At 46.7% G+C, this 13496-nt stretch overlaps 1 protein-coding gene across 2 annotated transcripts in view; it reads right to left on the reverse strand.

Moving 5' to 3' along the window:
• HCN4 (hyperpolarization activated cyclic nucleotide gated potassium channel 4) overlaps nt 1–12745 on the reverse strand; it is a 112100-nt gene extending 99355 nt beyond the window's left edge. For both annotated transcript variants that reach the window (XM_026068384.1, XM_026068383.1), the window contains exon 1: nt 12039–12745. In XM_026068384.1, the coding sequence (XP_025924169.1) occupies nt 12039–12745 (707 nt within the window). The remainder of the gene's footprint in view (nt 1–12038) is intronic.
• Nucleotides 12746–13496: the final 751 nt, after the last annotated feature.

The raw sequence follows: 13496 nt of genomic DNA on the forward strand, positions 1-13496 counted from the left end.
ATCATCATCCCGTGGTACCAGGGGAAGTATTCCTTGTACAGCTGTTTGACACGCTCAGCTCTGTTTTGCACTTCTCGCATCCACGTCACTCACGAGGTGGTGTATTATTAGATGCACTCCCGATGTTATGTATTAATTTCCAAAGCAGACTCATTCACACACACATAACACATCCACCCACATGCAGGAATGCTTAGACAGACACAAAACCATCCAGCAGCCAATTATTTGGGGTGGGAACAGCTTGCATTAGCTCATGATGGAGCTTAGCCTTAATTCTACTGAGCTAGAAAGGCTGGGAGCTGTGCACTGGTCTCCTGACTGACTGCGCATCTCAGAGCAGGGCAGATGATGTCAAGGCAAATCTTTTTTTGTCTGCAGTGCAGATTTTGCTGTGTGAATTTACTTGCAGATGAGGTTTCCAGATCCCCTGTTCAAATATCAGGAGCCCTAGGCCATACCCACATCTGCCATTTTTAGGCTAAATTCTTGTTTGTGCTGCAAAGGGAGCGCGCAACCTGCAGAGCTGTCCTTGTTTGGAAGCCTATGCTTTGGCCCAGCCGCCGTCATCAGAAGCTGTCAGGCAGCGCACAAGGAGCCAGGGGAATTCACCCCATCTGGGTGATGGACCAGGAGTGAAGGATGGAGGAGTATCTGTGGTGCAGAGATGGCAGGGCAACCCAGTCGGAATGGGATACATTGACAGAAGCTCTGAACAATCTTACTTTACACAATGCTTGTTGCTTTGCAAAACTAAGGACCAGGACCGTTCCAAACGCAGTCAGCATTGAGCCAACAGTCATTGCCAAATCTGGAGCTTGATTTAAATATGCCTTTGACCCAGGCTGCCTTATTCCACTTCCCAAGTGTGGAAGAAGCCTCTCAGTTGATCTCTAACCTAAGTGTAGACGACGCAGAGCACACCTATGTTTGCACTAAAAGCCCAGGCTCACAACAAATCATTCAGAAGATTCCACTGTCAGTGGCTCAGAGGACGTATTCTGACGCTGCCATGCTACAGAGAAGGACAGACATCTTGCTAACTCCTGTACCAGACCTGTTATTCAAGAGTGTTTACTAAAGTCAAGAAGCTGCTTTCCCCAAAGAAAAGGGCAGCACAACTTGCACTGTACAAGACTGGTGAGGAAAAGACAGAACATTCACTTTTCAGAGCATCTCCAACCCCCATGCAGGTGCTGCGCAAGTCTCACAGCTAGATACAAAACATAAAATTCGCCTCATCTCCTTCCCTGCACAGGCTTTTTTCTCCTCTTTTTTCCAGTCTAGTTCAAAACGTGCCGCACCGTGTAGCATCATACATGGGACTGTACAGGTGTTGGCAATCAGCTTCTGACTAAAGAAGACAAAGGAACCAATTAGTCAGAAATCCTCTAACAGTACATAGGTCTCTTCATTTTTGTGGCCCTAAAGAAATATGGCAACAGATGTAACCAAATCTACAGCAGTATGCAAAGAAGGATAATCATGAAGAAATTCCCATGAAACTATCTAACTATACCCTTGTTGTCATCTACTCTGGCATCTTCTGTTACCTTAAAATATTTTGGAGTTCTGTAGCATCTTTCATGGCCCCTCCTTCTAGCAGTATCATCACCCCTTTTTCGAATTTGAGGAAATCAAGACACAAGGAGTCTTTTTTGTCCTTTCACCGTTATACAATGCTTATGATTCAAAGCGTATCTGCAGCTAAATGAGCATGGGAAAATGATACAAATGGGCTTGTGCTGGTATCAAAGAGAACAGACCATGGTCTGCGGTGTAGACTGGTCCTTTCTCCTCCCCTCCCCACAATTCACAGAAAACCAGAGATGGAAAAAAACATTTCTCCTGGCATGAACAGAAATATAACTTGTGCACATTAGTGCTTTAAAGCAAGGCGGGGGGAATCAAGTGCCAAGAATCTGTGCTTAATGAACATGACTTTTCTCTTGTTAAAAAAGCTGCACAGAGTCAGTCATCTTTATCACTTCTGTTATCGTTCTGACTGCTGGGAGAGCTAGTCCAAACCCTGACACTGCCAGGCAACTTGTCACCCCTGTACTGCTTCACTATGCCTAATGCAACTTCTGCTTCTCTGCAGAGATCCAAGATGTCACTGCGCTCTCTCAGCCCACACCCCTGCGCTCTGCACCGTCCCTCCAGCCGAGGCACCAGCGTGGCCAGAGGTGAGAGGACGCGCAGAATAAGACAGGGTAATTAGGGGCCTCGACTCCCTCCCGTCCCCCGGAGACACACGCATACGCACGCGCACACACAGTCCCTTGCAGATGAGACACTGCGCTGGGTAGCAATGATGCTAGCGCTGTGATGAGTTAGCACCTTGCCCTGAAATCACGTGGGAAGCGAGGGCTGGAAGGAAGGGACTTCTGCATGCGGAGTCCCCGAGTCTTCGGAACGCAGCCGTTATCGCCCTCACAAGCTTGGGAGTGCTGATAACTTTGCAAGCCATTGCTTTCCCACACCCAGGCAAATCCAATTGCACTTCACCAGGTCTTCCATCCCCAGACATGCAGGGGGAGGCACCGAGCATCAAACTGTAACAACGCTCAGCAGCTCTGACCAGGAAAACTGAATCCCACCAGAGTTCCTCTGAATACCGTCTCACCGGAGCAGTGTACGGGGGTGAGGAGCTACTCAGTGTACAGCTACTGATTTTCTGGCAGTCACAAGAGCCCTGAGCACAGCTGTGAAAAGAAAAAAAAGGAGTTACAGCTCCTACACCAGAGTCAGCTGGCAACCTGCAGCACCTCTCCTGCCGCTGAGCTCTTTAACAATAGATGCATAAACACAGGCAACCTCTCCATCCAAAGAGGCAGAGATTTAAATCCTTAATTAGCACATTTGGACGAGTCACCACAAATGAGATTAGCTTTTGTGCATCACTGGGAAAGCAGTTGTGCCCCTATAATGTCCAGTTGATGGGCCCTCGAGCTGACCTTGGAATTCCCCGCTGGATCCTCATCTGCTTTGCTCTTATTGGTGCTGTCTTGCGTTGCTGCATGCAGCGTCTTTTCAGGAGTTAACAGCCAGTTTTACTACAGTCTGGTGCTAATACTAGGCATGGGGTGACCACATTTGGTGTCAGCCACTGTAAATATACTGCATGGAATGAATAATTTGAATTTGTAAAGGAACTTCCCAGGTAGCAAACCATTCAACAAGGATAAGGAGCAGAAAGAGGTCTCTATAATAGCACCTTGTAGCCCAGCACACATCTGCTCTCCCTTTGGTGTTTCTAGAGTCCTAACTGCTTTGTCTGCTGACAAAACCCTGGTTTTAGTGCTGTCAGCACTGCAGAGCTGTACAGCCACACAGAGCCAAGCTGCGTTCTCATCTGCCTTGTGCATCACCAAAAAAACTGCCCACTTCAGCAAGCATACCTGAGCTGTCATGTATAAAGCAGCTCTGATTTGGAGACCCCAGGATGAACTCGCAGCGCTGTTTGGTCAGGAAACCTTGTCCTGACCTGTAGGCTGAAAAGTGACTGTTTTTCAGAGGAACCATCTCACTAAGAAATGCTCAGATAACGTGGGAACGAGCCTTGCTGCTAGAGGAAGAGGTTACCTAAACATTTCTGAACAAAACTTAAATCAACCCTCTTCACCATAATAACTCTGACCCTTCTACAGCACAGAGCAAATAAATCTCATGAGGATATATATCACTCCACACCAAAAAGGAGATGATGTCACCAGGCAGATGCTGCCTGATTTGAAAGATGGCTGTGGTTACTCCACCTGCACCAGCATGAAGGGCACTGAGAGGCCATAAAGGAGGAGAAGAGGACTTAGGTCTCTCCACATTGGAATAAACTCATGCTCTGTTACAAACCAGGGAAGGGATTTAAGAGCATTTTCATGGGCACTGAAAGTTAGTCAGGATTGGTCATTTTTTGTCATTTTTGTGTTCTGGGAGTAGTCACACCTCTCCCCCCACAGGAGCAGTACGGACCTTGTTCACACAGACCCCATGGCACAAACATTTGGGGGTGAAATCTTTGCTCTAACGAGCCACTTCCCTATGGACTGGCCTTTCACTTACACTCATCAGTGGAAATGGGGTTTTTTTTGAAGTTCTGAAAGACAGAAAAGGAGCTGGCACCTTTCTCTTTGAGTGACATTCATCTGTAGGTAAATTGATTTAATAGCTTGTTAGAGTGCCAATTAGAACCAACAATAACTCAATTGACCTATAACTGCCTTGGCACCAACAGAGCTTTCAAAAATAAGAGAAAGAAAGAAATCTCTGCTCTGGCAGAGATGAGAGCTCAGATAGTTGGTTTCAAGAGCAGACCGAGGGATTCATGGGCTTGCTAATGAGATGCTCATAACACATCAGAAACAAAGACAAAATTCAATGGTTTCAAGCTGAAATGACACTATGTTATCTCCAGACAAAGATCACTCTTTTTTATGTATAATAAATGGATCTCAATGTAGGAGCACTGACCCTATAGCAGAAAAAGCTGTGTGCAACAGAAACCACAGGCACAGTTACCTAACTGGAATAATGCTGCACTGGAAACCCAAATTTACCTGCTTATAACAACACTGAAAAGTCCTACACAGATTTTCAAAAGACACTTTTAGAAAGCACGATTTTCCCTCAAATAAAATCTGTTTCATACTAATGCAATGGCAATTGTGCTTCTATGCAAACACATCATTTGAAATGCTTCGCTCCAAGGATAAAAACATTTTAAGTTTAAAAACTAAAAAATGAGTAGGGTTTGCCTAAACATTGTTGGACTGGCAGTATCCAGAGATGGAAAGAGGGATAAAGTAGAAGGGTTTAAATTGCCAGGCAAAATGTTCATTCCTTAAATTAGGAAGGAAAGTAGGGACTGGGAAAAAGGAGAGATTGTTAGAAGAGTTAGAGGGATGATAGCAACTAAGAATTTATAGAAGGAGAGGAAACAAATGTGGGGGAAACCCATCTGGAAAAGAACTGAAGGAGGAGGACTGACACTGGCAAAGGAGGAAGCTGCTGTGAGAGAAATGCCCTTCGCTCACAATGCCCATGGCTGGGGGGAAGGAAGAGAAGAAGCATCACTAAAAGCTTCGGTGAGGTGGAAAAGGGAGGTCAGATGACAAGCTGGGCGCTGAGACCTAGGACTGGCTGGAGAAGAAGCCTGGAATAAGAAGCCTAGGAAATGGAGATGGGACTGGTGAGATAAGAAACACAAAGCAGGAGCGAGGGATGGGGAAAAGGACAGGTTGGAGGGAGTGGGGCAGAAGACATCACGTTTGGGTGTTGTGGAGAGAACAAGTAGAGAGTCTGCAGTAAGCAGAGCACATTTCCCTTTGAAGCCTGGAGCGTAACCCGAGGATCTGTAGCATCATCATTCTTTTGCTGTAACCACCTGGTACTTCCATTGCCTAATTCAGAGCAGAGGGCTGTGCAGCAAATCCTCTAAAAGATCCATACCTGCTAATGAGTGCAGAGATGTCATTATGATGAGGATGGGGATCGATTTGCTTTTTAAAATCTTAACGATTACACACAAAAACACCATATTAAAAGTTAGACTGCAAAGTCAAAAGCTCAGGTTAGGAAATAGCAGAGCTGAGATGAGCTGTGCATACGTATTATGTTATGGTTATTACATGATTCAAAACAGCTCTTCCCATAGAATTCATGCCTCATTCAAGATGAGAGGAAAGTCTTGAGGCAGACGCGTGCGGGGAAGAGATTTTCTATAGGAGCTCATTTCTTGCAGAATCTGGAAGGTTTGCAATAAGTGAGATAAGGAACTGCAGAAGGAGATGTGATGGCCAGGGCAGATGAACGCTGCCCTGGAGATTCCATCTCTGCCAAAAGTTCCTGCAGAGGAGTTAGACAAATCACTCAATCCAAAATTGGAATTAGAATAATATTCCTGGGTGATGATTAAAGCGAACACTATGTCATTGTTTACAGCTATGATATTTTTTTTTACTGTAACAACAGAGACACTAACAAACATCAGAGGCTTGGGAAGGGGGTGGGTGGGCTCTGCATGCCTCTTTCACAGTCTGGCTGCTCACCAAGGAAGTCTAAGAAACCATCCAAATCAGAACGTCCCAGTCCTCTGAAAGCACCAGTTACCCTCACAACAGGCAGTTATCACCTCCGTGCCCTTGTCTTCCGGATTGCAGAGGTGTCCGATTCCTTGCAGGGCTGAGCACCCACAGAGGCAGAGCTCTGAGCACTGTGTAACGCTATGTACTGTGTAAAACAGGTCCTCAAATTGGCGACACCAAGTTAATGAATGTTTTTGACCTTAATTTCTATGAGTCTCAGCCACCTCTCTATAAACTGGGGGTGATATCACCAGTTCCCTAGCCAAGGTGTCAGGAAACAAAATGAACATTTATTGCTTTTATATTTGAATATTTCGTAAGTGCCAAAAAATAGAAAAAAGGGCCATAAGGAAATTAACCTGTTTTTTCCAGAATAAGATCTGAATAAGATGAAATAAATATGGCGTGCTGTCTTACGAGGAGAGATGCAGAAAATGTTAAAGGGCTTTTAGCAAAGGAACAACCATCCCTTGTGCACATCGAATGAGGTACGAATTCTGTGGAAGAGAAAACCTGTTCATCTGTAGGCAGAGATTTGCACAAAGGGCCTGAATTAAATTCGTCCAGGAAACCTTAATAACGGCTCTTTTTTAAATCTGAATGTTTGCTTTAGCATCTATTCATATTCTTTCACCTTATTCATATTGTTTCAGCTCATTTTCTGCATGTGAAAATATATGAAAATACTGTAGTATTACATGACTATGGTCTTAAAGCATATTACAGTAATATGCYGAAGCCTTTTATTTATTGAGGCATTCCTGCCTTCCAGTGCTGCCTTTTGTAGTATTCGAACATGTCACCTATGAATGACTATATCGCCGCAATGATCCTGTAGTGCAGGATTTTTTATCCTCCATCTCACAACGTGTGACCTAGGGCATGGAGCATGTGGTGACTTGCCCAAGGACATGGGAAGTACGGCTGCACTATTTTGGTCTCCTTAGTTCATGGTTACAAAACCATGTTTCTTCTCCTTCAGCCTGATTCACAGTCCACTGAAGACAACAGAAGTCCAGTCCATACTGGTTAGTGGGATTTGGATTATCCCTCAAATTATTTCTGCTGTATCCCCTAGTTCTGCTTCAGCAAAACTGCCCTGGGAATTGGCAGAAAAGTTATCTGCAGTAAAGACAGCAATATCCCACTTCAGGAAAGTGTCTCCCCTTCCTCAGGTAGCAGTGTCCCCACCCTATTTTGAGCAATCACCACCAGCATGAACAAGAAAAGAACAGAGGCAAGTACAGGAGCTGCCTACCAACAAACCTGAGTCCGGTTTGCACTTTGTGCTTGTTTGCAACGCCTGGCACAGGTTCTGCTGCGGAGGCAGTTGTGTCCCAGCCTTTCCTTCTAAGCTGAGGTTTCGCTGGACCAGAATTTCAGTTTGCAGGGCACAAGGCTCACACTTTCATTTTACTTTGTTAGGAGCAGCGGGCAAGTCACAAGACCAGAGTTTGCCGTCGTGGGCAGCCTCTGAAGGTAGATAGGCCTGAAGGGAGGCAGCGCGCTGGGCAGCAGGTAAAGGAAAGGGTGTCACTGTCTGAGAGCAGGGACAGCAGCGCCCACCTAAGGGAACGGCCGAAGTCAGTGAACAGGGCGGTCTGCTGCACAGATTGTTTACCCTCTTAACAAGACAGTGACAATCTTACCCATGGAAACCATCTCCGCACAGAGCAACACTCCAGGACGCGCTCTGGAATCAGTTCTACTCAAGAGAGTGGAAAAGAGAAACGCACACGTCCTTCCTATTTTTGCCCAATCCCACCAGTGCTATTGGGTTCAGTATTCAGTACTGTGATTAGTAAATGCCCCCGGTTCCCCAAGTGAAGGCAGTCTGGCTGACGGACGCTGCTTAGAGGACTGCACCAGCCTACAGGAGAGGAAATGGTTCTGTTCTTCAGGAATTCCCATGCTTATCTATTGCACCTGAACATCTAATTCCTTTTGGTGTCCCCAAAATGTCCTCAGGCTCCCAAGGAAGTCTGGGGATTAGGCAGAGGAAGCAAATGAAACAAAGGTTCTGTTTGCAGACAAGTATCCAAGTAAGAAGGAACAATGGGAAGAAGAATCCTAAAATCTGAAATGGGGACTGTTTCTGAATGGAATATTTTCCATTGCTTTCAAGGAAGCACCAGCTTTTCTTTTCTGTGAAGAAGTTAATAGATTACTGGGCAGTGAATAATGTGCAGTTCTATTTACATCCACAGTTTGGACTATTTTGGTCTTTCAGATAGTGTATCTGTCCTCAGTCCTTTCTAAAAGCAGCATGCTACACTTTTTTTGCAAGCAATTCTGGATAGCAGCTACCACCAATATGCTTCAGTTGACTACAAACCAGACAGATCGTTATTTGTCTGGAATTTTTTTATTAAACCAATTGTACTGGATCAATGCTTCCTCTAAGCAATAAATTACAATTCTATCTATCCACTGAAAAAGCTTTCAAAGGCTCAGATAAATCTTCATCTAGGAAATACACATTGGTTCTGAATTGATGTGCAATCAACCATGGATGCGAATAAACTCAATAACTAGCACATACATGTTCTGCACCTCAGAACAGGAACTAGTACTGCTATTCTCATTGTAAAATGGTAAGACCCCTTCTAAGCGCTTCTAGAACTAGTCCACTGCATTAGTCATGAGTACTCAGGGGCGTCGGGTTTGGTTTTTGTAAAGGTCATTTGATGTCTTTTCCCCTCACAATGGACTAAAAGCAGAAATCAACAGAGTCTAAATCTCTATTAACTTGCTTTACTCTTGGGGGGGGTCATAGATTTGCCACTGGAATTAGCCATATTTGATGTTAAAATGGTAACTTAAGGAAACTATGATGAAAGCCTCTGTTCTATTCTAAATCAGGCACTCCGCCTGCATAGCACATAGACATAACACCACGAAGGACTTGGAGGAATCACCCCCGTGTAAGCTTACAACAGAATCAAGCTCTAGTAAATAGGGCAGGAATGTTCAATTCAGAAGTTYACATCTTGAGCAGTACTGAGCCAGGAGTCGTGAGTTCTGGAGACCTACCAAAATGCCTGGCGGTACCAGAGCCACTCTCAGAGGTGAAACTGGTTTCCCCCAAAAGACAAGAAACAAGATCTGGGTCTGAATATTTATTACCTTGAAACTTTTATACCCAATGCTACTGTATGGCTTTAGTGACTATGCAAAGTGCAGGATAATGGAGACTCGTGCCTCTTACAACATCCTAATGCTCCAGAATCTGCACCCATCTCTAGCAAGGAGCAATCAGCACTGCATTGCATAATTTGCAAAGGAGAAAATAAAGTCCTCTGGGTCAAGGATATATAGCTTCTCTAAATATTTTGATAAGACCTGCTGTTTGGTGCAATCTGCTGCATTTCAGAGGTCAAAAAATGTTATTCATATTCATGTGAGTTGTTCCCAAGAGAGATGCTTTAGCAGCACTCAGAGAAGGAGGGAATACAAAACCCTGTCAGAATCGAGCAAAGCTCCCACTCTTCTCCTTCAGTGCAGCCATTGTTCGGAGGTCATTTTTTTGTGGAAGTCCACACGTTTTCTCTCAGTGGCAGTCATACTCAGACAGATATGCTGCAAGCGACCCAGAAACAGGGGTGACCAAAGTTCCCCAGAAAGCATCATAAGTACTGACCATATAGCAGATCGTCCAGCTCCTCCTGGCCTCTTCAGAAGTGTCCCTTACACAGTCAGTTCCATTGCCCCATCTGATGCTGATACATAATTGCAGGGAGAAAGCGCGTATCTGCATGCTGGGCTTCTAGCATCAATTTAGAAGAAACACAGAGCAGCAAGATATCAGCCTACCTGGAATCGGACACCAAGCAGAGAATGTCTTGCACCAGGGCACAGATACCCTACTCACTGTGCTTTCTCTGCACAAATGCAAAGCTAAATCGGGAGGATTGAATTATTAATGCTAACAAGTCACATACATGAATGCGAACATCTGAGTGTTAGCAGGCTCAGTCTGATCATTTGGCTTGGGAGAGTCTAATGTGCCTGCTTATTTCATTCCTGTGTACAAGGCTAGGAGTGGCCCTACAGTCAAGTACCTCAGAAATAAAAAATTTTCTCAAGGAATAAGCACTAGTTAACTAGGAATCCCCCAAAAAACCCCAAACAACCTTTTAGCACCATCTCACCTTGGACAAGGTGGCTACCTCAGCTACTGTTACAATCCTTTCACTGAAGTTCACCAGTCTGGTTTGATGCTGAAAATGTAGTTATAAAGATGGAAGGGAGGGAATAAATCCACACTAGACATATGCATGAAAGATATGCAGACTGAAGGCTGCTTTTGGATAAGTCCACTCATATGAGCCAGAGACTAAACCCAAAATTCCTTCAAGGTGCTACATGCAGATAATTGCTTTGCTAGAATAACCCAAGATAGCACAGTGGTTTGCTTGTTTTTAACAACAGACTTGTGGCAAATAAATCCGTAGCCATGAGTATGAAATTGCTGTTAATTTTTTAAAAGGCAATCACCCTCTCATTTCACTGTGAGATATTACTTGATCAGTCGCAACTGAAAAGCAATTTTATACCCTTTCCAATCTGGGTTTGAATACGATTGTACTTGCAAGGACTCAGTATCGTGATGTAGCTACTGGAAACCCTTATACACTCGGTCAGCTGTGTGCTTGGGATACTTGAATGCACAGAATTTAAATGACAGTGCGGTCTTCCAATTCATGTAGCCTTCTAATAATGTTTCTTAATCCAAGCAAATATCAAGGAATCGGTTCAGTGCCAGTTCTGAATCTTCTAAGTGTATGAACTGTTTGTTAAATGTCTAAAATGTAGTGCCAAGAGGTTTCTGTTGTTGGGCACTCAAATCCACCCTGCAACTCCTTCCTGCAATACTCTTGCTAACTGAATTTTAGGGAATAATGCAAGGTTTCTTGAAGAGTCCAAAAATTTAAGAAAATCAGTATATAGTTTGATATGTATTTGAATGATGTTCTTACACTCTATGCTTTTAAATGTGAGATGTAAACCAGTTGTAATTAAAGTTGAAGCAATAAACCCTACCCATTGATTGCACTAAGTAATTAATTATTGATTGCAGTACTTTACATACACATTGCAGAGGACAATTCACCTGTGCAGTAGACAACGCTTTGCTCCAAAATACCTAAACACAACCCCCCTGCTCAGTGGTTGAGAACTGTACAAGAATCGGTTCTACCGCTTACAAGTTAATTTCCGTATTAACCTTCAGGGAAATATTGCCAACTGAGTGAAAGCAAGGCATTGCTTTTCATAAAGACAATGTTAACTAGTCCCCATCCAAATTAATTTTGCAAATAAAGATCTGCAGATGCAAAAGAAAGTCTCTCTCTGCAAGATTCTGAAGGTCTTAAGTTGCCTGATAATGAATGCTGCTGTCCCCTGCACGTACCAGTTCCTGACAGGCGATGCTGCAGTAAGAAGCCCTACAAACAGCAAGAGTAGCACCATCCTTCCCTAACTCCGGAGGAAGGGGAAGGCAGAGGACTAACGACTGAGGTATTAAAATGGGAATTGGAATATCAAGCGGGCAGACCATGGGCTTTGAATTGGAGATATAGGAGTAGTTAAGCAGCAGACACCATGCTTTTAGTCTAGAGTTGAGCATCAGGTGGGGACATTTTTCCCCGTTCACACTGAACTACGGAGAGGCTTTCCTTCATTAAAAGCCTAAGTGAGAGCTGTTTGCTGGTTCAGAATTATAATTTAAAATTAATAATGGTGTGAGAACACTAAAATTTAGCTTAAATATAAACGTACCCTGCAGACTGTTTGACTGGACTGGATCGTGCATTTGTCCTGCAGCTCCTCTGACTAGAAAATTAGCAAGGAAAGTTATCTCGGGGCGCGAGCTCTGTGCAGAAAGGGCTGGGCTGGACAGGGGAGGGGGGGCAAGGCAGCCGGTCCTGGCCCGGCCGGGAAGGGGGGTTGTACCTGAAGTCGCTGTAGGGATGGATGATCCAGAACCCGGCAGACTTAACCCTTTCCTGCTCCCTCTCCACGGCCTTCTGGCTGCCAAACATCCTCAAGGAGAATTTGTTGACCCCCGGCTGGAGCATGGCCCCGAACTGCCTCTGCATGAAGCCGGCTTGGCCCAGCCTCTGCTCCTCGTCTGGGGTGATCTGGTCGGCCCCTCCGCCTCCTTCCACTTTAATGGAGGTGGAGGAGCAAGCCCGGGGGGGCGGCTGCTGCTGGGGCTCCGGCGGGGACGCTGGCAGCGGGGGCGCCGGCAGTCCCGGCTCCGGCTCCCCGCTGCCGGGGGGGCTCCTGTCCTCGCTGGGGGAGGCCGGCTCCCCTTCGCCGCCGATGAGCCGCCTCTCCTCGGCCGCGTCGTGCAGGTGCCTGCTGGCGAGCGAGGACAGGCTCCCTTTGAAGCGGCGGCAGTCCCCGTTGGTGCTGGTCTTGGCGCCCTTGGCGCCCGCCTCCGTCTCCAGGAGGCCGGGGTCCCCCCCTCGGCCGGGGTCTCCCCCGAGCGCCCGGGTGCTCCCAGCAGAGGGCGAAGGCAGCGGCTTGAGCCTGATGCTTTTCCGCCGGGTGTCCTTGTCGCTGTCTTCCTCCTCGTCCATGATCGACGCCTTGGGTCCTATCTGCTGGGGCAGGCTGTAGAGCCTCTTGCGCATGGAGGGGGGCAGCTTGTCCATGGCTGCTGCTGCTGCTGCTGCTGCTGCTGCTGCTGCTCGGCGGGGGGAGAGACTCCTGCTCTGCCCAAGGAGGGGACCTGCGCTGCCCCGGGCCCCTGCCCCCAGCTCAAGGGGCAGGAGGGACCAGAGACTGGCGTGGCATCTCCTTACCAGACCGTGGCATCCACAGGCTCTGCATCAAAGCACAGGCTCTGCATCCAGAACGGAAGGAAAAAAAAAAGAGGGAAGGCGAAAAGCCCCCCCCTCTCCTCCCTTGTCCTGATTTGGCTACTTGCTGCTTGTCTCCCCTTGGTGAGTGTTACTGCAATCCCTGCCCGCTCAGCTCCCGAGCGCTGGGCAAGAAGTCTAGAGGAGAGCCCCGCACTTCTGGCTGGAAGGCGAGGGAGGGCGGCAGCGGCAGCCGCCTTGCCATGTTGGCTTCGAGAGGCGAGTGTGCCGTGCCTGCCGGCGGGCAGACATCACCCGGCGAGCGAAGCCCAAGCCCGGGCGCCTCCAACTCCTCAACCTGCCAGCCAATAACACAAGGAACTGCACCCTGCAGCGGCCACTGCTTGCTTACATCACTGTCATCACTTATTCCTCATGCAGCCGCCGCTCCTGGGAATATTCATGAAGCGATCCCATTCTAGTGGGTTGCCATAGGAGCGACTACTGCACGCAGGCTCTGCCTACCTGAGCCGGCACCCGGGCTTCTTAAAAGGGCAACGCCCGGCCGCCCCGGGGCGCGGCGAGGGGCGCTACCGCCGCAGCG

Source organism: Apteryx rowi, unplaced genomic scaffold (genome assembly GCF_003343035.1).
Source record: "Apteryx rowi isolate R43461 unplaced genomic scaffold, aptRow1 scaffold_27, whole genome shotgun sequence".
Classification (NCBI taxonomy): Eukaryota; Metazoa; Chordata; class Aves; order Apterygiformes; family Apterygidae; genus Apteryx; species Apteryx rowi.